Raw genomic sequence first — 27,964 nt, 5'->3', positions numbered from 1 at the left:
CCGAGTCTGGCACAAAGGCTTACTAAGCAAACTCCCATCATTTGGACTGCCAGCTTCCTGTTTGCTGGCAATCCATCTGCAATCCACTAATGCTGGGGTCCCACAAGGTTCAGTTCTCTCACTGACCCGCTTCCTTCTATATATATCAATGACCTACTTCAGTTGACCTCTAACCCAATACGCAGTTTTGCAGGTGACAGCACATCACATTCCTCCCTTTCATTTGACAAACTCTACTCTACACAACTCACCTCAACCCACAGAACATCAACCACCACTACCCTTAATTCTGACCTCCAAGCCATCTGAAGTTGACAAGGTTATCTGGGGCTCAGATAACCTTGTCAACTTCAATGCTAGTAAAACCTAGTTCTATCTTATTTCTCACAAAAAAAGAATCATTTTCCCCCAGCATTGTTTTCAATAACACTCAAATTCTCAGACAAGATGAAATTTCTCTTGGAATTACCTTGACATCAAGCCTCTTCTGGCATAAACACATCGCAACCATTGCATCCTCAGCTTCCAAAAAACTAGGTTCTCTCTTTCACTCAAGACGCTACTTCACCTCTAAACAGCTGTTAACACTATACAAGTCACAAATCCACCCAGCTCTCGAATACTGCTCTCACATCTGGAGTGGGGCTCCAAAAAGCTCCCTCAATACAGAGGAGAGCAATAAGACTAATAAATGACCCATCCCTCACCAACTCATTCCCCTCACTTTCACATAGATGCTTGGTCTCTGCAATCTGTATATTCTATAAATATTTCCATGGGGAATGTTCATCTGAAACAGCATCAATAATTCCCCCACCCTGTACTAAGCCCATTGGAACATATACAGCTACCGACAACATCCTTTCACAGTACACCTTGAAACCCACAGAACAAGTTTCTTTTCCTCCTCATTCATTCCTGCTACTGCAGTACTGTGGAACAGTACTCTGCCAGACATATTTCCCAAGGAATACAACATACAGGCGTTCAAATCAAATGCAAACAAGTTTCTCATTTCGCAACCCACCACCCATATACGGTACTAACTTACTATAGGTTGACCAGCCAACCTCCTGTATATGGGCCCAACATAAAAAATAAAATAAAATTACAAAAATCTAGAATTAACATTTAAAATTTGAAATGTTACGTTAACGTTATGTGTCTGCACCATTAAACTCAAAAATAACTTGAAAACCTCAGTACTCAGTCAGCTCGATCACCTCCAATTACAAAGAGGAAAGGAACGATGGTGATGGAACATTAGTCTGTATTAGTCAACCATAGAATGGGAGAAAAGTCAGGAAGCAGGTATTGACACCAGCTTCCTGACTGAACAGAGAGGCAATGTGTACAGTTAGTATGTTGATACTGTTCTGTCAGAACTGTAAATTAAATTAAATTAAATTTTTTTATTGTGTTTTCTATTTGGTCTGTTTCCCCCATTTCTTTTTGTTACATTTCTGGCCATTTCCTTTGTATCCTGACTGTGATGTCAACTACTAGGAGATTCAGTTTGCTATAGCAAGGTATTCAGTACTTAATTTTTGTAATAGCAATCTTAAAATAATATTGGTTCTAAGGGACTTAGGCTGGGAATTTTCAGTAGTTTATTATAGTGCACATCTGTATCAGATTTGCTGACATGCCAATTTATACATCAGGAAAGTTGCATTCTAATAAAACTATCTATGAAACTTCTGCATCTTATTTGATTGAAATTTACATTACAATGACATGAAAGCACTAACAGGCATGCATGTTTTTCTCCTGTTACTTGCATTAAGGTTTTTACTTTACTGAAGTAAAATAACAGAAAAATATTACTAACATTAGAAACATTCAAAAAATGTTAATATTTATCCTTTTTAAAATATTTTTATTGCCAATTTTACTGAAATGAAAAAAAAAAAGACCTTAATCAAAAGGTGCAAAAAAACATTGTATCATTCTAAAAATGAAAACATGTTATATGTATGAGATGCATCCAGAAAGTAAGGTCCATTCACAATTTACTGGCCAATAAGATGGAGTGTGTGTGTGTGTGTGTGTGTGTGTGTGTGTGTGTGTGTGTGTGTGTGTGTGTGTGTGTGTGTGAGGGGGGAGTTGCACATACATTGTAGCATACAGTGACTCATTCACTAACTGTTGATCATTTTACTTCAATCATCTTATCGTTTATTGTCTTCTATGAAGAATATATATTGAGTGCTGTGATAAAAAAACCCTGCCAGTTGCAAGATTTGTGGTGTGATAGTTTTTGTTGGCAGAAAATAACTGAATTAGGTGAATTTGCTGCAGAAATTCACCTAACATAATGAGTGACAGTAAAGTTAGGCAGTAATGCCTAACTACTGCCTAACTTTACTGTTACTCATTATGCTAGGTAAAGTTAGGGAATAGTATCATTTGTTTAAAGAAGGGCACTACGATGTTTGTGATGAAGATCACAGTGGTTGCTTAAATGTGGTGACAGACAATTCAGTGGAAAGGGTGAACATAAAAATTCATGAGAATTGTCATTTCACAATTACGGAACTTTCTTTTGAATTCCTGGTAGTTTGACACTGTCATTCGTGAAATTGTGTGCCAGATGGGGGCCAAAAATGCTGACAGATGCACATAAACAGCAACGAGTGGAATCAGCTCAAAAATTTTGGAGCATTACACAAACGAAGGAGATTAACTTTTTTCTCGTATTGATAAAACGTGGAATTTGTACACAAATGTGGAGTCAAAACAACGATCAATGCAGTGCTGCCATTCATCATCTCCAAAAGAAAAATTTCAAATAGGTGCTGTCGATCAAAAGAAAAGATGGCCACTGTCTTCTGGGACCAAAAAAGGATCTTGATCATTGATTATTTTTTTTCAGAGAGGAACAAGATTTAATGTTAATGCATACTGAAGAAACTCAAATGAGCAATTCAGAAGTTTGGGTGGGAATATGTTGACCCTCAACACCTACAGCCCCCAACCTAGCTCCTGATGATTACTTCTTGTTCCTGCATATGAAGCAGTGGCTCCCACCATTTCAGCACTTTGAAGAACAATGTGCATGACTCAATGGTTGAACTCATTAGTGCCACAATACCAATAATAGCTGGAAGTCAATAGCAGTTAAGTAGAAAATAAAGTATATGTGTAGGTATTTTAGAGTATAATAAAACTTTCTTCTCTACCATTTTTTTTTTTTTTTTTAAATTCTTGACCATATCTAATGAGAGAGAGAGTGATTTAACTGAAGAAGTTGAGGGCATGTTTAAGACAGATAACTGCACTTGGAGATGTTCAAGTTCTGGATGACTGGATTAGAGCTCTCATAGTACCCATCTATAAAAAGGGAAATAAAACAATGTAATAATTATAGAGGAATATTCCACTGAGTGTTAAAGGTTAAGCTGTATGCAAGCATACTCATGAAAAGATTAAGAAAAGTGTGGGAAAGAACAAGATGGATTCAAGCCAAATAGGGGAGGTCAGGATCAGATTTTCACTTTACAACAAATAGTCAAGAAATTATAGCAATATAACAAGAATTTAAGCTTAGTAGACATGGAAAAAGGTATACAGATTCAAAATATTGCAATTTTATAATTTAATATGGTATAAGGACATCAAGCAACATAGTCTACACTTTAAACTGAGAGTAAGAGATCAGAACTCTCATATCTCAGGAAGATATGATGTAAAATCAGGTGTGAAACAAGGGTGCATATTCCTATTATCAGATCTTCAGGAAGTCAAGAACTCATCAAGGGAGGCTATAAATCACCCATACCAGTTTCTCTTAAATTCATTCCCACTACATGCACTCACTACTCCTAAAAGCAAACCATTCGACTTGCACACTACTCTGTGACAGAAAAATCTAGCTCTTATCCCTTTCTTTGACTGCAAATAAACTTAACTTCCATGGATGTCCCGATGTTCTCTCCTTCCATTCCCGTGGTATCATTCCTGAGCTGAGACTCAAGTTATACAAACATGTAAAACGCATAGCCAATTAGGCTGAACATTCTTTTAGCAAGCATGCTGATATTCCATCTGACAAATTATTCCTATTGACAAATTCTTATCCAGGTTATGCAACAGCTCTTCAACCTCATTTTCCTGCACCTCTAACTCTTCATCCAATGTAGCAGTAGCACTGTGCACCATGCTACATACATCGGGTTGATATATCTTAGCAAAGTGAGCACTCGTTAACTGAACAATTTCATTAGCTTCTGACATTAAAGTACCATCTTCATTCAATAAAGTTATTCTTCAACATTCGTTTTTTTTGCTTGTGGCATAACGATAAAATTCTACTGAATTGCCTTTAGAGCTTACATAGCCAATTTCTTTTCATATTCTGATTTAGCTTTCTGCATAATGCTCGTTACTTTTCTGGCCTGAGCTTTATATATTTCATAACTCCTGTCACTCTTATTCTCATGATATTCTTTCCATAATCGTCTTCTTGTGGATCTCTTTTTTTTTTTTTTTTTATTAAGGTTGCACATCCATTTCACTCCCAACTTATTTGTTCTTCAAACACTACAGACATTCACATACTGCCTCATTTAAACACTTTTTCAAAGATTTCCATGCATTGCTGACATTTTTTCCTATTCAGCAACTGATACCATTCGACCAAAAATAGCATTCTTCCAAGTTGATCATAATTTCTAGCTTTGTAGTTCAAAGCTGGAAATTATAGATCAATGTTATGAAGGAAAGTGGCATTAAACTTGATAAAGCTCAAAATGTTAATCTCAGCTCTTTACTTTATCTATATGATGTTATACTCCTAAATAAACTCAGTACAAGTCTGCTGGATTCCTTAACTAAACTGAATTACTGCTGTAACAAATTTGGCATGAAAATCTGCAATAAAAAGACAAAGCCAGGAATTTTGAAAAGATTAGTTGCAACCTGTAGAAAGTAAAATATTTCATCTATTTAGTAATAATTTTTAGTGAAAAAAGCAAATTAAATATAGAAATAGAATAAACTTTTTAATAATTAATCAGGTTTTGATTCTTAAATTTTTTTCCCCATTAAAACAATGTTTCTCTGACATTTTATTGTCTATATGGCAGAATCTTCAGAAAGATGTTTAACACAAACAAAAAAACAAAGAGTTCAAACATTTCCCAACAGCTGTTATTTCTATAAAGTGAAAAATACTGAATTAATAGTTTAATCACATGCATCATTAGGCACATCATGTGTAGTCTATCATATACATTGTTGTGTAAACTCTAAGTTGCGAATGTTATATATACTAATTAATGACTTCCAAATTTCAGCAAGTATAAGTCCTTGGTTTCTATTTAGTATACAATGTGAGTGAATGACCTTGGAAGATTTCTTGAACAATTTGAAGAAAATTATACTTTTCTAAGTAAGGCATGGATGAAGCTTGCCAATTTACTGTCTGATGTTCTGCGAGATGTGTACTGCGAGTCTGCTGCATTTTTTTTTTCTCCATCTCTCTCGTTTTCAACATCGGTTACTTTTTCTTAATGGATTTCAAAACTTCTTTCAGTTTGGCCAATGAACACCTTTCTGCAAGAACAAGAAATCTTCTATACTCCAGGATATTTGTAGAATGCAACACTGTCTTTAGGGGAATATAGGAAACTAAGATTTGAAAGCGCTTCTGATGTTGAACGATTTTAATAATTAGGCTATTTTTCTTGATTTGTTGCTCACATATGATAAGGAGACTGTACCTTTGTAATTAATTTCCAGACTAACATGGGATGGTTTATCAGAAAATAAAAACTTGTTTAGTAACTTTGAGTAACCATTTTGGAGGAACTGATCCAATAAGATTCAAAAATTCTTTTAATTTCATTTGTGAGTATATTTGCAGGTTTATTTTTAAACATTTTCTGATAAAACCTAACTTCTGTTGAAGGTGATGGAAAGAGTTTGTATGTAGAATACCTGCTGATGGGGATATTTGTGTTAGAGTTAAAAATTCCTATAAACTTCTCCAGATGCAACCTAATAAAATGACAAGGATATCTAGGAATGGTAATTTACTATCCTTTTCTATACTGGTGTTGAAAACCTAAGGATGAGAACACTATTTCTGAAAATTACAACCGCAAATTCAGACGAATCAGTTGTGACAATTTTTATAAATACCAATTTTGAGGAGAAAGCAGTTGCACGTTGAAATTTTCAAATCACATGCAAAGTGATCACATGGTAGCACTCAACAATATAAAAGGCAAAAAGCTGCATTAAGAAAATTGTGTTTGAAGGAAACTCTTTTCTGAGGGAATAAAGTTGCAAATTTGGATGTCTTGGAATGTCTCAATGACATCATCTACATGATTCCATTCACATGGGGAAGAATTACTGGAAAGCTTGAAGGCGGCTTCAGAATTACTGATATTGCCAGAGTTTGGAATCCCACATAACATTGTATTCAGACTCTGGGCAACATTTCAAACAAATGAAATGTGCTCTAAACATTTGCTAAGAGGTTCACCCTTGCTCTATCATGGAGCATGAAGACAGATTTTTGGTTATAAAAGAAGTTAATAATATTGTAAACTTTGCACCACCCTAAGGGTTCATATCAGGAATTTGATGATAAACTGTTACTGTTAGGAAAAACAATATATGTGGAATGGCTTTGGGCTATAGGAGCATTGAATTTAACTTTGATAAATTTACAAAGCATTATGACGGGAAGATAGGTTGATTACATATAAATTTTGTGCATCTAAATGTCAAATATTTTTGTCTTCAAAAGCATCTTCTTACTACATCAATCTACACAGATACTGATCTTCCTCTGGTCCATTTTCCTGCTCTCTTGACATCAAATGCCTGTTTTTCTATGAAACCTAGTTATTATAATTAATCATTGAAAGAAGGAAAAAACATCTCTAGTTCAACTTAATATCTATTAAATTTAATAGATATATATTATGGCAAAAGCTTCTTATTAACATCCTGAATTTGACTACTGAAACTACTGGTATAGCCCAGAGGTTCCTGGGCTATACCAACAGTTCCTTTCTTAGTCCATGATACTCCTAAGTCAAAAGAAATACCAAAGAGTCCCATTTATTAATTAGCTAGCTCCAAACTACTTAAGCATTTGAATCCTAAAAAACTAAAGTAGCTATTTACAAAAATAATGCACATAAATTAAAAGAAAACCCAGTATTTTTATTTCATTCTTAAATAACCACAACTACTAATAGGATGTGTGGGAGCCTACTTAGCAGTGGCACAACTTCTCAAACTTTGGAATCAGATTGGAAATGAGGGTGACAGTTTACGTGGGTAGCCTGAAAAGTTCTCGGCCTAACAATGAAAAACGAACTTATAATTTCAAAATTATTTTTATTTTTCAACATAATCTTCCTTAAGACTAATACATTTATTGCAGCACCATTATCCTGTCCCTGTAGTCCCATTAAGATCTACAAAATACCCCTCTACAGCTGCAATCACCTCTTGATTCGAAGAGAAACACTGACAGCAAGGAAGAGTTTTAGTTTTGAGAAGAGATAGAAGTCAGAGGGAGCCAAATCTGGGGGAATAGGGTGGATGTTCCAACAATTCATAGCGCAGATCCCTTAATTTTCCCATTGCCAAACACCTTTGTGGGCAGGTGAATTGTTCTGATGAAAGATGATTTTTTTTTTTTTTCCTTCTGCAAACCAGGTCTTTTCTCACGAATTTTGTCATCTAGTCTGGTTAAAAGATCGGAATAATAATCCCCAGTTATTGTTTTACCCTTTCCAAGATAATTAATAAACAAAATGCCTTTAGCATCCTAAAACACCAATGCCGTGACCTTGTCTTTTTTGGAACTGACCAACCGGCTTCTGTCCACTGTTTTGACTGCTGTTTGGATTCTGGTGTGTACTGGTGAATCCTAGTCTCATCTATCAGAGATTTTCATGCGAGTGCGTTTTTGATCAGCACGGCAACCATCTTGCACAAAGATTTTTCATTTGCAATTCTTCATGCAAAATATATCCTACATGTTCTTATTAAATGCCTATAGTCTCAGCAATTTCACCCACTTCGATTCGCCAGTCATCCAATACCATTGTGCAATTGATCAATGATTTCTGTTGTTACACGTTTTGGACATCCTTCACATGGATCACCTTCAAGGCTGGTATGGCTGCATTTAAACTTGGCAGCCCATTTCTTAATTGTCGAAAACGAAGGAGAAGAGTGCTCATAAACTTTTATGAATTTCGAATGAATTTCTTTTGGCATTAAACCTTCTTTTACAAATAATTTTATAACTGCACGATACTCAATTTTATCCATACAGACAACATTTTGGCTTCTGACAGCTGTATAAAAAAAAAAACTACCTGATAGAATGACTTGCGAATTTACATGGATGCGTATGACAGATGTACCAACTTAGAAAAAAAAAAATCTTGCCGATAGTGTTGCCATTTATGGTCGAGACTGAGAACTTTTCAGACCACCTACGTAGATAAGTATAGTCATGTTTTCAATATTTCCATTTCTCTACAACTCTGCCTCTAGTCTATGGTTTGTCATCCTTTGCTTCACTCTCATACTTTTTATTAATGCTCAAAATACCAACAAAATAATTCACTGAACTTCTAGACATTGCAGACACCTGATTAAAGCACTCTTCAGTTATTTCGATTCCTGATGGATCTGGGGAGTTAACAGGTATTTATAAACAAAATCTAAAGAAATAGAAAATTTGAGAAATTACTGGTGTAGCTGAAGGTTCAAGTAAACAAAAACATCTCAAACATTTGAGATCACTGAAAGAAATGTGACACAGTCTAATGTTGAAAGTAGGGTGACCAACTCTCCCGTATTTTAGCTAATTTTTTTGGATCATCCCAGCTCCCATATTCAAATACTCCCGTATTTTTTCATAATCAATCATTGTCATTAATTTTTCAATGTATATTATAACCTCCAAATACAATTTGACTAATATCGATAGTTTGGAAAATTCTAATCAATACAATTCTGTTTCAGCCAATGAATATACATGGGTGTTCTGGCAAAGATGTTATTTTGTTGCATTGATCTTGTAATCTTTGGTGCCATTTTGTTTATCTGTTTCCTATCTTGCGTTCTTACCAGCCATTGTGTCTGCATTCATTCTCAAAGTATTTTCAGTATCCTTGAACATCGAGTGCCATAGCATATTTTCATGATGGATAGTGACGGTGGAATGGAAAGTAATAATGTAAAAATGCCACCAAAAAAGAAATGTAAATATTTTTGTTTATCTGAAAAAATGGGAAGAACAGTACTCGTGGCTAAAACCCTTGCCATCCAACGTTCACAAAGCTAATTGTATATTAGCTAAATGCGACTTCAGTATCGTCCATGGGGGTAATAATGACTGCAAGCAACATTCTAGTATACTGAAGGACAAATGGAGAGAGAAAGATGTAAAGACTTCTTTGAATTCGAATCTCTTTTTCAGTAACACAAGTAAGAACTTAAACAACACTGCAGGTGAGCTAGTGTTAGTTTTTCACACTGTAAAACACAACATTCGGTTATAGAAACATGGACTGCACAAATAAGCTATCAAGGGACATTTTTTATGACTCGAATTTGGCCAAGAAGATTGCATGTGGTCGAACAAAGGCAGAAGCAATGTGAAAAATGTTCTGGCTCCAAGAAGTGTGCAGGACTTTATCGATGTTTTAAAAGATCATTCAAAAATCAGCAATCTTTTTTTTCAATCTCAACTGATGACTCGAACCATAAAAATAGAAAGATGTTTCCTCTAGTTGCAAAATTTTTGACCCTCTAAGTGACATTAAAAACAGGCTCCTGGACTTCATTGAGCAAGCTGATGAGACAGCTAACTCCATTCATAGCATGATAAAGTCTTCCCCTGATGAGCACAATTTAGATATAAAAAATGTTACTTCATACTGTGCAAGTAATGCACATGTGAATTACGGGAAACATAATTCTGTAATGAAGCTGCTCACAGAAGACAATGAAAACATGGTTAAAGCAAACTGCTGCAATAATATTGCATAATGCAACCAAACATGCCTCTGATGGATTGGATATTGAAATGATAGTTTTAAAAATTTATGGACACTTTGCAGTATCTGCAAAAAGAAGAGAAGAATTAAAATCATTCTTTGATTTTCTTGAAGCAGAGAATGGTCTGAAATTCTTCATCATGTTCCTACTTGGTGGCTTTCTTTGACATCAGCTGTAGATAGGTTAATAAAGAACTGGTTACCTATTAAGAGTTATTTTAAAAAGTGCCAATGACTGTCCAAAAATCTTGAAAAAACAATTCAGTGATGAGGATCCAGAAAAGGAGTATGTTGTTGAAGTACACCTTAATTTTTTTTCCAACACTGGGGTGCTATACTTGTTCAAGCTGTCAAATCCCTTGAAACTGCAGATCTTAGTATCATTGAATGCCACATATAATGCAATGCTTAGGTAGTAAAATTCAACAGAGGATAAAAGGCAGTTTTTTTTTGTAATGCCACTGAAAAGATTTTAAACTGTATGACCCCATTTCTTAAAAAAAAAAAAAAAAAAAAAGTGACTTTTGTTTTTACTGTTCATTGTACAAGTAAATTTCCAAAAATTTTGATTTGTCTGATGCAAATCCTCCATTGTCTTGTGCCCCTAAATTTGGACAGTGAACTTTTTTTCAGGTATTTGCAAGCCATTGTTCAACAATTTCATATTGATATTGAATGAAGACAATCTGTATGAAGAGTTTTGTAGTGCAGTGAGTGTTGTGAATAAGGCGAAATCAGGAAGTACTGAACAAAAGCAGGTGAATATATTTACTGAATTAAACAACAAGCAAATCAATGTTCCAAATCTTGGTAAAATTTTAGGGTTTGTGTTAAGTATTCCAGGCTCAAATGCCCACACTATGAGAATGTTCTCAATGATGAACAATAAATGGACAGATCACAAAAATCAAAGTAGCTTAGAATTAATTAAATTAGAACTAATGGTAATGATCAATTTTGATTATGATTGTAAAGAGTTTTTGCAGTTTGCACAAGGAGACAAGAAAATCAAAGGTGCTCCAGCATGTTGGATATTTTAATGTGCTATAATTTAAAATTGCTATTTGTATATTTTAAATATAAACCATCATATCAATTAATGTAGGATTCACATCCCAAAATTTTGCTAAAATTTGTCGTGACCCAATCTCCTTTATTTTCATGTTCAAAAGTAGGTCACCCTAGTTGAAACTGAACTACAAGCTCATAGTTCTCAGTCTGACAGATATTGAGTATCACTTCCCCCCTATGACTTCACTGTGGTGCCCAAGGGCACTGCAGCACACAACTGGGAAAACCACCAGTATAGATTATTATGACTGATAATAAAAAAACAAAACTGAAAAAATAAAATAAAATTTGCTTTTGATGTTCCAAATCCAGGAAAGGCTTCAGAAGAGTAGTTAAAGAAAACCTTTCTTCAGGACCTGATAATGATTAAATCAAATCATAAGAAAAGCAAACACAAATTAAAAGCAATATATGCAAATAAAGATGACCAAAGAGAAAGTGAAAGATAAATGAGCCAAGAAAAAAAAAATGAAAGAGGAAAAGAAATGTAATAAAAGGAGGAGAGAATGAAGGGTGCTCCTAGAAAGGAATAAACAAGTTATATGGCAGATATTGTGGAGGAGTATCAAATCGGTATGAACCAGGAGTTACAAAAGTTGAAGATATAGACAATTTCACAATTTTCAGGTTTCCCAGATATCAGAAATGTTGATAGGTTTCTAACATTTGAAAGGAGGGATGGGACAATTAATTTAATTGCTAGAAATATACTGATTAAAGCCCAAATAGATTTTGTTCTCTATTGGCAATAATAACTCAATGAAGTCACTATAGCATTCTTCTTTCCTTTTCCTTAAATGTTAGAAACTGCTGTCAACATTTCTGATTTCTGGGAACTTTTCTCTAACTCCTAGCACAAAATGATCAATCAATCTCTCTTTCTCAGACCCTGTCAACATATGTTTGCTCATTTCACTGCTGAAGATTAAGAAAAGGAATTCTTATTTTGTAGAGTGCTATTTTTCTTTTGCATGTTTTCTCCTTTTACTTATATATATATGGTTAGCATATCTGCTCTCCAGCAAAATGGCTGCAGATTCGAATCCTGCCATGGGCATGAATGTTTGCGATTGTCTGTGAAAATAATAATGGTGGTGGGCATTAGATGGTGTTGGTAGATGTGGTTTGCTGTAGATAGAGAGTTGTAGAATAGGTACCCTCCCTCGAGGGTGCCTACTCTATCAATCCAAACAAAGACTCCAATGAGTCTGTGGACTCCTTGGAGGTGTTACATAATAATTATAAAATAGGATATGCAGAACTATGCAAAACAATAAGGAAAAAGATGAGAAATGAAATAAGATCTTATAACACTAAAAAAATAAAAGAAACAATTGAAAACAATAAAAATATGAAAATACTAAGGAAACATTTATCAGTTGGCCAGAGTCAAATAACTGCAATAAAAGATAAGAATGGAACTACAATGGAACCAAGAACAAATCCTAAGCAGGCTAGAAGAATTTTATAAAGAACTCTATAGTGATCCTTCAATAGATAAATGAAATATAACTCTTCATCGCATACGGAATTCATACACCCCTCCCCCCCCCCATTCACTTCAGATGAAATAAAACAAGCATTAAAACAAATTAAAAATGTCCTGGTGAAGACTAAATTCAGATAGAATTAATTAAATGGGGAGGAAACAATATAATTCACCATGTCACAAACTTACTAAATCTATGCCTAGAAGAGGGGAAGATACCAGAAAACTGGAAAAATGCTACTCTGATACTGATATTTAAAAAAGGAGACAAAGAAGTAAAGAACTATAGACCAATTAGTATTCTCTCTAATCTGTACAAAATTTTCATTAAAGTAATAACAGGTTAACCCCCTCTTCTAGATTCAAATCAACAAGTAGAACAAATAATAGAAAAAGCAGAAGAAAACAAATTGCCTCTCTGTTTAGCCTTCATTGATTATGAAAAAGCATTTGATTCCATCAAAGCTAATCAAAGCACTCCAGAATCAAGGAGTTCCTGGTGGACCTCCTCCAGGAAATATACCACACTGCAACAGCAACAATCCAACTTCAGACAAGTAGCAATAAAATATCAATTGAAAAAGGTGTCCAACAAGGAGAATCTCTCTCTCTATCACCCGAAATCTTTACAGCAGTCCTTCAAGAAATATTTAATAATATAAACTGAACACACATAAGATATGCAGATGATATCATAATTTTTGCAAATACTCCAGAAGACCTTAATATAATGATAGAAGACCTACATCATGAAAGCAGAAAAGTCAATCTAAAAATAAATAGAGAAAAAACTAAAATCATGCTTAATCATTTTGTTTAATCATGTTTAACCAAAAAACATAATAGAAAACAATTTCTTGGAAAGAGTCTCCATATACATACTTAGGTCATCTCATTGTTCTAAACTGTGGACTCCAAAAGGAAATAAATAGGAGAGCTCAACTTGCCTGGAGTGCATTCAGAAAATTGAAAAGCATTTTTCAAAACGACGATGTCCCACTCTGTTTAAAAAGGAAGACATTTAACCAGTGTATACTTCCAGTCATCTTATATGGTTGTGAAACTTGGTTGCTAACAAAGGCGCTGGCAAATAAATTAACAACTCAAAGAAAAATGGAGAGGTTGATGCTAGGCATCACATTAAAAGATAAGAAGCAAAACACCTGGATAAAAAGCTAGACTCACATCACTGACATCATTCTTCACCATAAGTGACTAAATTGGAAATGGGCCCGACATCTATCCAGAAGAGAAGATGAGCGATGGACCACCATACTAACGAACTGGATTCCAAAGTGACAAATCATCACTCTACCTAAAAGAAGGTGGAGTGATGAATTGTCAAATTTTGTTGGGAAAATTGAGGGAAAAAAAAAAAAAAAACCACCTGAAACAAGTAAGATTGTGCAACTATATATATAGTTGCACAATCTTACTTGTTTCAGGTATTTTTTTTTTTTAATTCCCTTACAAAGGGAATTAAAAACCACTTTCCCTTTTCTATTAACACATGTTATTACAGACATCACTCATCTGCCAAAGTTATTTTCCCAGATTGCAACCTCAATGACCTCTAAGAAGTCACTTAGAGGTCAATGAGGTTTCTCAATGACCTCTAAGTGACATTTTACTTAATGAGAAACATTATATATTCAGTATGATGTTTCTCATTAAGTAAGACACTGGATGTCTTACTTAATGAGAAAGATCATACTGAATCTTAAACCCATTCAACACTCCTAGCATTCATAACAAATTATGGCAATGCATTACACTCACCCAGCACTCTATATAAAAAATCTACTGTTTACTTCACTCTTCACCACACCCTTACACAATTTCCAGAAATGGCATCTTGTTCTTTTCCTGTTATTTTCCACTTTTCTTTTCTTTTTTAATAATCCTCTTCATATTAATCCAGTAAAATTCACTTCCCACTTATATATCATGTCACCTCTTTCCTGAATATCCATCATACTCAACAGTTTATATTCCCTCAACCTTTATCAATACACAACATTCCAGAGTTCTGATATTACCTTAGTTCACTCCTCTCCAGCATATTCATATCACAACGAATAGTGACCAAATTTCAGCACAATAATTCAGGTGTGGTCTGACCAATGCTTCAATGAATGGCACAATCACTACCTCATCCCTACTTGTCAGTATACTCCTTTATCATAGCAATACTTGCAATATATATGCTCTATACTTCAGACCAATGTTACTAGTGATCTGAAATAGAGAGCACCATTGTAATCTCTCTGTCGCTATTTATTTGTTCCAAATTCTGTATTTATTCTTCTTAATTGTATATAGTTATTTTTTACATTATAATTTTTTTTATTATTCAGCTTTATATTTATTTTATGATTAAATTTTTGAATTGGGAGAGTTTCAGAATTATGATAAAATGAAGAATGTACAAATAGTAACATAAAGGCACTTCATTCTGTAAATGCAAATTTGAATGCAAGATATATTTTCAATACTCAAACAGTTGACAAGATTGATTTTGTATTCATTCGCAATCTCTTAGAATACTTAGGAGGAATTCAGATGAAGAGGTTTTTTTTTTTTTCTTCCTCCCTCTCATACTTCTCCTACCTCTCTTCCTAGTCCAACAGTAATAAGTAGTCTATAATAGTGCACGAAACTTATAACCCTAACCCAATAATAGCAAGCTTACCAATATATATTTGACCATAAAAAAAAAAAACTAAACTGCTTGAAGAATGGAAAGAAACCAAGGAACCAAATGGCACAAATCGTATACACTTTTGACCATTCTGTGAATTCAAAGCAAAAAATTTCTGCTGATCAGGAGATATACAACTTATATTCACTTGCCAGTTCAGGCTCTAACACGAAAACCAGTTTCTAGGATAACTGCCACATTAGAAAATGATTCCTAGAATGGGAAGCATTACAAAACCTTCCCGTTCCGGTAAGCATCAGACAAATGAAACAGTGGTGTAATAATCGTGTTTTCAAGAAGCAATCAGAATAGATGGTTTACAATCCTATAGGAAATTTGTAGATGTAGGAACTAAATTTGTTGTGCAAAAATAATTCCAAAGTACAACACTTTAAGCCTCCTCTACTCCAGTAGAGGAGACTGCGATTCAGATCAAGTGTTAAAGATATCCACAGTGAACATAATGTATATCATGCATATACATTATGTTCCAACATATGCAAGACAGAAGATGAACACTCCTATTCACAAAGTCACTTTTCCCAAAGAAAGTAGAGATAAATTTACAATCCAGAAAGGATACTACTACTATCTTCTCATCTACTTATTATTCAGTTAATTTCAAAATTGACCTTCTGGACATAAACATTGCCAATACAAATATACACGTTATTTGGCTTAATTTTTAAAATTTTTTTTCGACCAGTAATACAATATTAGTCAAATACAAATATGCCATACTCACTTCTTTCTTGAAGTTCTTCGACCAATGTGTAAAACTACAGATCCCTGTTTTATTTTCTTGAAAGCACTAATAGCTTCAGCATGTGACATACCCTGCAGTGACTGTCCATTAAGCATATATACTTCATCACCTAATAACAATAAAAATAAGTGATAATTCAAATTCAAAAAGACTAAATACATTAATTTCATTTTTTTTTTTTTGTTATGTATACTCTCAAGAAAGGTATCATATGATAATCAAACAACACTTCATGACTACTTTCTGATCAACAACTCATCCAAATTAGTCTATTATTTGTCAGATCTGATTTCTTGCATTTTGATCTTAAGGACTCAAACTTTTTTTTTTTTATGTGTATCCTGCTCAGAGAGGTCTTAAACCTATTGTATATTATCATCACAGATGGGATAAATTAGGAAATCTAAACTTCAGGCTTACCATAAATGGTAATGTGTTTGTATACATGAGGTGATGAAATTCAACTATCACCTGAAGATCTTCACAGGCATCCAATGCCACAAATTAAGCACCTCCGTAGCACAATTGGAAGAACGACGGTACATTGTGCCCTTCGATTGGAATAGGCCTAAGTTCGATTCTCGTCGCGACGGGAGGAATCTTTATTTGGATGATTTCAATCGAATGTGAATTAGCCGATCTCATACGGAGGTAGCAGGGTTTTTTCTCCCAAACTCTGGTTTTTCATCCCGCATACAGACAAATCGGCCCTTCAGAAGACACGCAATTTACAGACATAGAATACTAGTTGTGGTGGTGGTGGGCGGTAGATGGCTTTGATTCGTGGTAGAGGTTCGGTGTAGTGGTTGAGACAATTTTAGGTGTCCTCCCGCAATGAGTCTTCAGACTCCTTGGAGGTGTCAGGAATAATAATAATAATAAATCCAATGGGATTTAATACTACAAACTATTGGCTGGAAAGCAGAGATGCTATCTTCTTTGCTAACTAGGCTGTCATCAATCAACCTATATTTTTGTCATTTCTGCTTCAAAAGCAACACTTGTTTTGTTACTCTTTCATCTCCCATTCCATTTTGATAAGCACAAGCAATGCTAACCTAGCATAGTATATGTTCTGAATTATTATGGCATCTGCTCATAACCTTGATATATACGTGGTCTCCAGCCTTTGGATGAACTGTTTCTAACTGAACAGACACATATGGTAAAACTGATTTGAATACCGTCTTATATACTGCTAGTTTTGGTTTTTGGCTGATTTCTCTCTTATTCCATTATTCTTATTATGGTCCCTAACAATTTGCTTAACTATTAGGGAACCATCATAACAATAGTTTATGGTGAACAGTTTGCTACAGCCATTTCCTTTAGAATACCTTATCCATGGGACCAGGACTTTTCAGTGGTTTTAGTGAGTTGTTTTATAACAGTGTTTACTATAATAAAACCACTGTAAATCTATTGACTGGTTTCCCACTGCATTAGCTTTAAAAATTTTTAATTATTTTTTTAAAATGGGGAACCCCTCCACAAGAGGTTGGTCAACCTACAGTACATTTAAAATGGTACAGTGGATGAGCAAGAAGGCAATTCATAAGATGACACTGTTGTAAAATCTTAAACAAAAAGAATTTTGTAATAAAATACCTTTAATACAAATTTTAAAAGTATGCTAAGTCCCACTAAAAATACTTGTGTATTAATAGAAAAACTTGATGTTAATTAAAATGGAAATAATGTTTTTTCTTTGAATTATTGAATATTGTAATATCAAAAGTCTTGTGTAAGAACAAAGGAAATTATAAGGTAAATTGTATCTAAGTAAACCTCTAGTCAACAAAAATTCCAGATAGATTAAGGGATTAAGTCATGACCTGAGGGGTGCTTAAGGGTCAAAGCTGTATAACTGAGAGGAGACCTCCACATATCCTTAAAAGGAATGCGGAGAGCCGACCAGGGCTTCTGACCTAATGTCCAATCCTCACCTTCTCGTGGTGCACCCTGTTGGGTATCTACTTGGATACTGAACGAACGAGGATGGGCTGGAAATTTGGGATTTAGCAGACCAAATTGTATTCTTATTGGTTAACCCAAAATAAAAAATGATGGTACAACATGACAAAATTTCATGCTGGCTGGAGAGTCGCCTGGTTAAACAAGGCCCCCGTTGTTTTCGCCAGGGAACCTGATGCAACTAAGGCACGTCATATTAGGAGGAACTAGATGCCGCTTCCAAGCCGTAGGAGTTAAATTGTCTGCCGATAGCAGGAAAGAAGTCTTGCAAATTACGTAAAGGATGTTCAGGTGCAGTGACGAAGTCTAACGGAAACAAGAAGGGATAAGCAGCTATAGAGGACCAGATTTCATGAATAGTAAGAACTTCCCATTATTTTTGTCAGAAAGAAACTTAGATTGTGACGGTGGTTTGTATTGATGGAATTGTTTTAAAATTAGAGTTACAGGACTTTAGGCCTTGTACTAACAATCGACTTAATTTACTCTATGTAAGAGAAAGCCTAGCTGAATTGTATTGTGAATCTAATTGTATTTTATAGTTGTAGTCATTACTTAAGGCTCAAGTTATATATGTTGACGATCAGATTATGTGCAAGGTTAAGAAAGGGGGATAAGATTCTAGACAAGTAGTTCTGCTGAGATTCAGATGATTGTTAGAATTGATCGTGTAGGTTGTTAGATATAACGTACATATTAGATTTAAGTCAGATTAATTTGTGTCATTTGTGTAATTGTTTCTTAGTGATGAACAAATTGAATAACTTGCCTGATTTCTAAGTCCAATGCGCTACTCATAAAATTGAACCTATGTGTCTTAAAGTAGATATTGCCACGACTGCAGAGTAAGAAATATTTGTAATTTGGTATAGAGATAAGTAGGAAAGGAAGGAGCTGTGTCATACTGGGTGTTCTATTCTTCGGACGGAAATACCACTCTTATCCTAGAATTTTGGTGGTGCAGCTGACTAACAAATAAATTTTCCAAAATTTAATTTAGAATAAACACCAGTAAATCAGACAAAGAGATTGGCTCCAGCCCGAGGCACTTTCTTTGTTCTTGATGTCTTGCACACGTAATCCTTACTAATTGCAGCCACAAGATAGAGGTGATGTAACTGACAATAAGTCAGAAGTATAGTGAAGATGATAAGTTTCAAACAAGAAAACGTAGATTTTACAAAGCCGCAGCTGAACAAGAATTAATAAATAAGAACCATAATTAAAGTAATTAATAACAGTAGAGACAATGATAAAAACCATGATTTTAACACTGTTCCAAAGGGCAGCAATGGAAGAGATTTACAAAGAGGAGAAATCTATTATGCAAGCGTGGAAATGCACTGTGAGGGAGTGTTGATTAGTTGCTGCATGCATCTGAACTGATTTGATAGAGTGGGGATATTGATGCTCGTTCTGATGAACAGTGGCCACAGAAGTATTTCTAAAAGATGCAAGCAGTGGAAACTGAGCATTTGTGTGAAAGTAAGTGAAGTGGAGATGGGGAAATCATTAATCAATCTCAATGCCATTTTCTGTATAGGGTCCAGTATCTTTAAGGAGCTCTTAGGGCACCATCCCAGATATGGCAGCAATATTCAATAATCAACAAAATACAAACATTAAATAAAAAGAGAATTTTTAAATTTTTATTGCCTCGTCCACTTCCTCACTTTATGTTTAGCGAAATCTTTAATCACCTTGTCATAATCAATTTTCATTGCCAGGTCATGTTCTATTAATAGCAAAGCTAGGCCGTTTAATCTTTCCTGGAGCATTGATGACCTACTGAAGCTCTTTATTGCTGAAAGTTTACTAAACTTTCTTTCACCTTCAGCAACTGTTACTGGTATTGTGCAAAAAAATTCTGCACAATTCGGCGAAAGTGAATTCAATTACTAGCTAACGCTAGCGCAGCTGACTGCAACAACCTTGCACAAATGACTATTGACATCATCACCCGCTATAACTACAGCGATCCGTGCCGAGAGAATCGGTGTCTTCCGGACACTCATGGCGAGCTAAAGAGCGTAGCTCTGTCTAAAACAATGCACAATATCATTCTCGATATGCCATTATCCTTTATCATTGTTGTATTATTATGAGAATTAAAACTATGCATTATAAACACAGTTATGCGACACGTCGTGGCTCGATGGTCAGCCCTTTTCGATACCAGGCCTGTGACAAAAGTCTCAGATATCACCCCCTCTCGGCAGCCCTGCTCATACCACAATTTTGCTATCCTTACTAAGAGAGTCCTTCCTTGCTTGCTCTTTGTACTCCTCATGTAACTGATTATTACTACTCATCTTGTGCTACCTCCACAAAGACTTTCTTCCAGATTGTATGGTTCACCTCTTCAGTCATCCATTTCACAGCAACCATATTTAATCTCCTGACCTTTGGAATACACTCAGTCATTGCCTCTGACAGATACCTTCTGAGTAGAGACCAAGCAGCATTGATTCCTTACCATGCAATTCCTCATTACATGATATTGCTGCATGCTGCTTACCGAGCTTGCCATAATCCCTACCTATAGTTTCATATAACCCTTTCTCCCAAAAGTCCTGATATAGATGGCCACTACCCAAATAATTACTTCATGGTCACTTTCACCAACTGGATGAAGATCCGACTTCATTTACAATATCTTCGGATGAGATAATCAAATCTAAGTTCCTTGATTCACGTGCATTCTTTGTTACGTATTACTTAAGGTAGTTAATCCCTTAACTCAAGAATTTCACTCTCTTTGGTTCCCGATGCTGTTTCTTCATTCCAGTTTATATACCCATAATTGAAATTCTCATAATGATCACCCTTTTCTTATTCACCAGACCAATTTGCTTAAATATTTCCTTCTCACTGCCTTCCACATTACCAGGTCTATAGCAATACCCTACTGAACATTTAATCCACCTCCACTTCACACCATACTGCTTCAAACCACTGTTGCATTTGCTCCCTGCATCTCAACCCTAGATGGATACAACTCCTCTGCCAACCATCAAATAACACTCCTCCTCCCTTTTTGCTTTATCTTCGCGAAATACCACTTATCCCTCCATCTCTATTCCTGTCAGAGTGTCATCCTTGTTCAATAATAACTTATGCCAAAAATTTTAGGGTGAATGCACCCTATCAACATTACAATTTCATTCTACTTGTTTTGAATACTTCTAGTATTTGTAAACACACACGCCAACTCATTTCTGTTTCTATAACATGTCCCACTAACTCCACTTCTCAGATATGACTCCTCAACACTCCTCACACAAATGGAAATAGATATCACTGAGGTTTGAATTAAGTCCACATGTATTGGTGTAGTATATGTTAGGAAGGTTCTGCCAGATTTACTGTTGACTGCATTGTTCATACATGTTCTCTACATAGTGAGAGAATTCAGGTTTACATATTGGCTGGCAGCAGAATTAGATTTTCACTTAGTACTGTTTTCTTCTCGGGGGGGACCCTGTAATCCCTAGAGAGTGCATCCCCTGGGTGTCGGATAGGGGAGCCCACCATGTGTGTGTGCGCACGTGTATATAAACACACGCGTGGGATGGTCCAAATATACTGAATAGGGACTCGTGGACCAACAGGGCCATAAGTGGCAATCATCTTGATTGTAAGGGAAGCGGCACTCCCCTGGACCCCTAGCTGGATCTATCCTCTCCTTCTACTACTTTGAGGAAGATCCACTTACTTTAATCTTCCTATAAGGCCTTATCAGCCAACTCTTCTTATTTTATGACCCTTATGCTATTAGAGTATTTGAGGGCCATGGGGTCTTTTCATTTCTGGCCTTACAACTATGCCCTCTCTATAAATCTTACTATAATTCCTCTATAATCTAGTCTTTCCCCCTTCAATATGCCCTATTCCTCCTAGGGGTTTAAATTCGGAAGAAGGCTAGTTCAGAAGCCTTAAGGTAGCAGCCCTACCACTGAACTATTCCATCATCAGGCTAGTCCCCTGACATGGAGAACATAATTCTACTAGTAAGCTGACAGAAAAAGATAATCGGATTGAATCTATAGGAAACGACCCTAGAATGGAAAAGGTAAAACAAAAATGGAAATGACAAAATATAACACACATAGCAAACTGGAATGTAAGCGGAATAGCATATAAAGAAATAGAATTAGATCAATTATTAAATGAAAGAAATTTTAAAATAGCAGTAATCACTGAAACAAAAAAAGAAATTAAAAGGAACCACAAGAACTGAAAATTTTAATGTGATATACAGTGAAGTTGACATACACCAAAGAGCACAAGCAGGCTTCATGATTGGGATTCATAACTCCCTTTCAAAACAGTTAAAACATTATAAATTATGGAATGAAAGAATAATAGAAGCTAGAATAAAAATAGATAAAGGCTATTTAACAATAATTGGTTTATATGCCCGAGAAGAGGGAAGAAAACAAGATAATATTGATTTTTATAATCAGTTACAAAACATATTAATAAAATAAATAAAAATGATCACATAATTTTAGCAGGAGCCTTAAATGCAAGAATTGGAAACACGAAAATGAATAATAATATAGGAATACAGAGAACATACTCTAAACAGGAATGGTAAAAAATTGATTGACTTTGTAGTTTATAATAACCTAAAAATAATGAATTCCTTCTATAAACATAAAGACATACATAAATATACTTGGGCAGCAAGAGGATGGAAATCAATATTAGATTACTTTATACTAAATGAAAAGACATCAAAATTTTCACTAGATGTTAGAGTTCACAGAGGATATGAAATAAGCAGTGACCACTTCCTTGTTAAAATAAAATTAAGATTACCACCTAAATGGCTACAAGTAACAAGAACAGAAAGAAAAATTGAAACATTTGTTTATAAAACTAGACTATTGAATGACACAAATGTACAATGGCTATATGAACAAAGAATTAACCAATATCTAGACAAAATAAAACAAAATGAAGAAATAGAATGGCTTAATATAAAAACAATACTATATGCAGCAGCAAATGAAAGCTTAGGAAAGACTAAAAAATTCAATAAAAGGGAAAAACTGAAGATCTGGGATGATACAATGAAAGAAATAATCAAAAAGAAACCTATCACAAATGGTTAAGCAGTAAAAGATTAGAAGATGAAATAGAATATAAAAGAATAAGAGCCACAGTTAAAAGAGAAGTCAGAAAAAGACAGAGAATCATGGAACAAATTTGTTTCTAATTTAGAACATGATTTATATAAAATAAGACCCAATATATAAAATTTTGAAACACTTAAATGCAGATACCAAAGAAAACATAACATTAAACACTGAATTGTGGACAGACAAATATTTTAAAAAAGACAATTGGCAAACAATTAACGAAAATAAAAAGGAAATAACTAAAGAAGAATTACAAATCAGCCTGAAAGAAACAAGAAACAGAAAATCACCTGGAGAAGATAAACTAGGTTCAGAACTACATAAATATGCAGGAACAAGATTCAAAGAAAGACTTATTATTTTTAAATAAAATTTATTCAACTGGTATCCCCCTAATAGAATGGAAAAAAGCAATTGTGATTCCTATCTTTAAAAAAGGTAATAGAGATGACCCTAAAAACTATAGAGGTATCAGTATACTAAATTCCTGTTACAAAATATATAGCAGAATCTTAAATAGCAAACTAATGAAATATTCCGAAAACTTTATTTCAGAAGTACAGAATGGATTTAGAAAAGGACGATCATGTATAGACCCGGCCTTTTGCCTAAAATTAATAATAGAGAAAAGAAGAGAATACAATTTAGAAACACATATTGCATTTATTGACTTTGAAAAAGCATTTGCCAAAGTTAAAAGAAACATGATTTAACATATTAAAAGAAAGACAAATACCAAATAATATCCTAAAAGCTATCACAAGTATACAGGGTGTTCGGGATAAATTTGACAGTTTCGTAAGGAAAAAGAAAATCTTCTTTGTATCTATTAAATTTAATGAATTGACAAAAAAACATTACAGGCAGAGTTAATTACAATACTATCAACAAGATTTACTCAAAATAACCACCATTAGCATCGATCACAGCTTCAATTCTGCTTCGGAACCTCGAACAAGCTGATGCTACAGTCTCCCTGGAAAGGGCCGCAAAAACTGTTTTAATTTTATCCATTAACTGGGCTTTTGTATTACTGGAAGTGCGATTGGTGTCTTTTTCAACTGCGCCCCATACAAAATAATCCATGGGGTTAAGGTCTGGGGAGTTTGGAAGCCAAACATTTGGACTGGTGAAGTCGTAGAAATTTTCAGACAACCATTTTTGACTTTTCCCAGAGGTGTGGCAAGGGGCCGAATCCTGCTGCCATACATACGGCCTACCATTGGCTACCCTTGTTATCCAGGGCTTGACTACAGTTAGCAACTCCACGAACAAAGCCCGAATTCCAATGCCAGGGTTCTTCAACACCTGTTCCTGCAGATTTGCGAGGAATTCTGCTGTACGAACGCAATCAGATCGTCTGCTAGGGATCTTTCTTCTTGCTACATCCTCGTAGTCACCATTGCAAGTCTCTAGTTCATGCCTGATTGTTTTTACTGTATTCAGGGAGCATTGGGCAGCAGTCGTAATATCCTTATTTTGATGGCGGGCACGAATCATCATGATACAAGTTATTCTCTTACATGATTCAGGTGGGTTCCAGCTATCCATCCTTTCTGACATCTTGTATATGAATGAAGAAGGGTCCAAACTTTTAAATGAAGAGAAGTGTGTGTTAATACATGTAACTTACGGAAAAATATAATTAATTATAAATATGTCAAATTTATCCCGAACACCCTGTATATGAAAATAATCAAATACAAATAAGATTAAATCACGAGCTATCATATACGAGAGAGATAAACCAAGGGGTTCGACAGGGATGTCCCCTCTCAGCAACTCTTTTTAATATCTACTTAAATGAAATGATAAGAAAATGGAATTAAAATTTACATCAAGGAATTAAACTTTCTCCTACAGTAAACTTAAACACTCTCCTCTTTGCCGACAACCAAATAATAATTACAAATTCTGAAGATAAACTACAGAAAGCTATTTTAGATCTAAATGAGATATCCAAAGATTATGGTATGATAATATACAGAAAAATCAAAAACTATGGCCTTTAAAGGACAAGAATCCAGCAAGAATAAAAATAGTAATAGAACAGGTGAATTCATTTAATTACCTGGGATGTATGATCACATATGAAAATGAAAAAGATATAAATGTAAAAATTGCAAAATATTTAAAAATAACAGGTGTAATTAACGCTATATTTAAGCCAAACCTAGTTCAAAAACAAACCAGATTAAAAGTATACAATACATTAGCCCTACCAGTCTTAATGTATAGAAGCGAAATCTGGACAATAAAACAAAGATTAACAACAGCAGAAAAAGTTTATGAGAAAAACTGCAAAGTATACTCTATTTGATCACAAAAGAAATGAAGAAATTATGAAAGAATTAAACCAAGAACCAGTAATAGAAAAAATTAAAAAATATAAATATAAATGGATGGAACACATTCAAAGAATGAAACAGAAAGATTACCAAAACAAGCCTTAAAGTACAAGCCATTAGGAAAAAGAAAACCAGGGCATCCTCATAAACGATTCAACGATGACTTCTAAGACTAACAGGCCATGCTAGGCCTAAATCCTTGATATGCATGGTGACTTTTTTTTTTTATATATAATTAATAGTCCATGCATTGTGTCCTTTGTCACCATAATCTTCTACATTGTTCCTGCTTAAGGCTCAAAGCTGTATAACTGAGAGGAGACCTCCACATAGCCTTTAAAGTGATGCGGAGAACCGACCAGGGCTTCTGACCTAATGTCCAATTCTCACCTTCTCGTGGTGCACCCTGTTGGGTATCTACTTTGATACTGAACGAACGAGGATGGGTTGGCAATTTGGGATTTAGCCGACCAAATTGTATTCTTATTGGTTAAACCAAAATAAAAAATGATGGTACAACATGACAAAATTTCATGCCGGCTGGGGCGTCGCCTGGTTAAACAAGGCCCCCGTTGTTTTCGCCAGAGAACCAGGGCGAACAGCGAAAAGTCAGCTACTGGAACAAATCTGAAAACAAACCCCAACTCAACATCACCAGAGTGATCAGTACTATCAATGTAAGAAGCCTGAATGGCAAAGAAATGGAGCTAGCTGAGGAATTAGATAAGTACCAGATCGACATAATAGGTGTGACTGAAACAAAAAAGACCAAAACTGGTGAGATCTTTCTGAGCAATAAATACAAAATGTTATATTCAGGCAATGACAATCAAGGAAAAGAAGGAGTAGCCATAGTATTCAACACAAAATACGAGGCTAATCTTCTTGAATGACAGTCAGTCTCAAGTAGAGTAATGTGGGCAAATATGAGAATGGGGAACTGGACAATGAGACTTATTTGTGCCTATGGTCCCACAGAAGGTTCTACTAAAGTAGAAGTGGAAGAATTTTTTGAGGCTTTAGAAAAAGCAACTGACACAATGAAAAAGGAAAAGTTGGTCCTTGTTGGGGATCTAAATAGCAGAGTAGGAAATGATTGTGAGACATACAAAAATATTTTGGGAAAATTTGGAGAAAAGAGCAAAGCTAATAATAATGGCAAATATCTGTTGGACTTCTGCTCAGGATATGGACTGGTTATTACTAACACCATGTTCCAACATAAAAATGTGCACAAATTCACATGGAGAGAAGAAGCTAGGAATAAGAAAAGTCTCATTGACTATGTTATTGTTGATAGTGATGTTTTCTCCCTAGTGCAGGACACCAGAGTGTACAGAGGATTTGAAATTGGAAGTGATCACTATTTAGTCTTGAGCAAGATAAAATTGAATTTCATATTGAAAAGAATAACATGTAAGAAAGTTTTAAAGCGAATAAAAGTTGACCACCTCTCAGATGTGAACTGTAGACAGTTCACATCTGAGAGCTGCTCAACTACAGAAAATACAGAAAGATTATTGAAAAGAAAATGAAAGAATTTGAGAACAGGAATCAAACCTTGGAGATTCAGTGGCAAACTCTGAAGAAAACTTGGATTCTGCCAGAGAGGCATGTGGTGAGGTTGTGTGCAAGGATAAAAAAATCAGAACTCCCTGGTGGACACAGGAAGTTAAAGAGGCAGTGAAGGAAAAGAAGAAAGCATATCAAAAGTTCCTGGCAAATAAGTCAGCTTTTACTCTTACAGAATACAGAGACAAATGTAAGAAAGCTAAACAGTGTGTAAAACTAGCTAAACAAAAGTCATGGGAGGACTTTGGCAAGAATATAGAAAATAAATATCAAGAAGGTGGCAAAATATTCTGGAGGTTGTTGAAGAAGCTTAGGAATGGAGGAAAGAGTGCTGTAAAAGGAGTTAGAGATGATAAAGGTGACATGAAAACAGGAGAAAAAGATATTCTTGAAGTATGGAGTAATTACTTTGAAAAACTGCTAAATGAAACAAGCAGTGATGACAGCACAGTGATAAAAAACACTGACCAGGCATGCAGTCAGGAATACATATCCATACTTGAAGTAGAAAAAGCCATCAAAGGCTTGAAATGTGGAAAGGCAGCAGGAGTAGATGATATTCGACCAGAAATGCTGAAGTATGGTGGTATAAAAGTCTTACAGTGGCTGCACTGCATAGTTCAGAAAGCCTGGACAGAGGGACGAATTCCCGATGATTGGAGTAGAGCTCTCATAGTACCCATATATAAAGGGGAATAAAACTGAATGTGAAAATTACAGAGGTATTTCCCTACTGAGTGTTCCTGGCAAGATCTATGCAAGTATACTTGAGAAACGGTTGAGAAAAATTGTGGAAGAAAAGCTTGGTGAAGAACAAGCTGGATTCAGGCCAAATAGAGGCTGTCAGGATCAG

The 27,964-nt window shown here is 35.0% G+C and overlaps 1 protein-coding gene across 1 annotated transcript in view; it reads right to left on the bottom strand.

The window, feature by feature from the left end:
* The window catches only part of a (arc), a 123,690-nt gene that overhangs the window by 14,010 nt on the left and 81,716 nt on the right, over window positions 1–27,964 (bottom strand). Inside the window, exon 6 of the mRNA XM_090400530.1 lies at window positions 16,050–16,179. Coding sequence (XP_090256656.1) covers window positions 16,050–16,179 — 130 coding nt within the window. The remainder of the gene's footprint in view (window positions 1–16,049; window positions 16,180–27,964) is intronic.

This window comes from Typopeltis vanoorti, chromosome 11 (assembly GCF_054136105.1).
Source record: "Typopeltis vanoorti isolate ZY-2024b chromosome 11, IOZ_Tvanoo_1.0, whole genome shotgun sequence".
NCBI classification, from domain to species: domain Eukaryota; kingdom Metazoa; phylum Arthropoda; class Arachnida; order Uropygi; family Thelyphonidae; genus Typopeltis; species Typopeltis vanoorti.
This window is presented reverse-complemented; position numbering and strand designations above follow the sequence as displayed.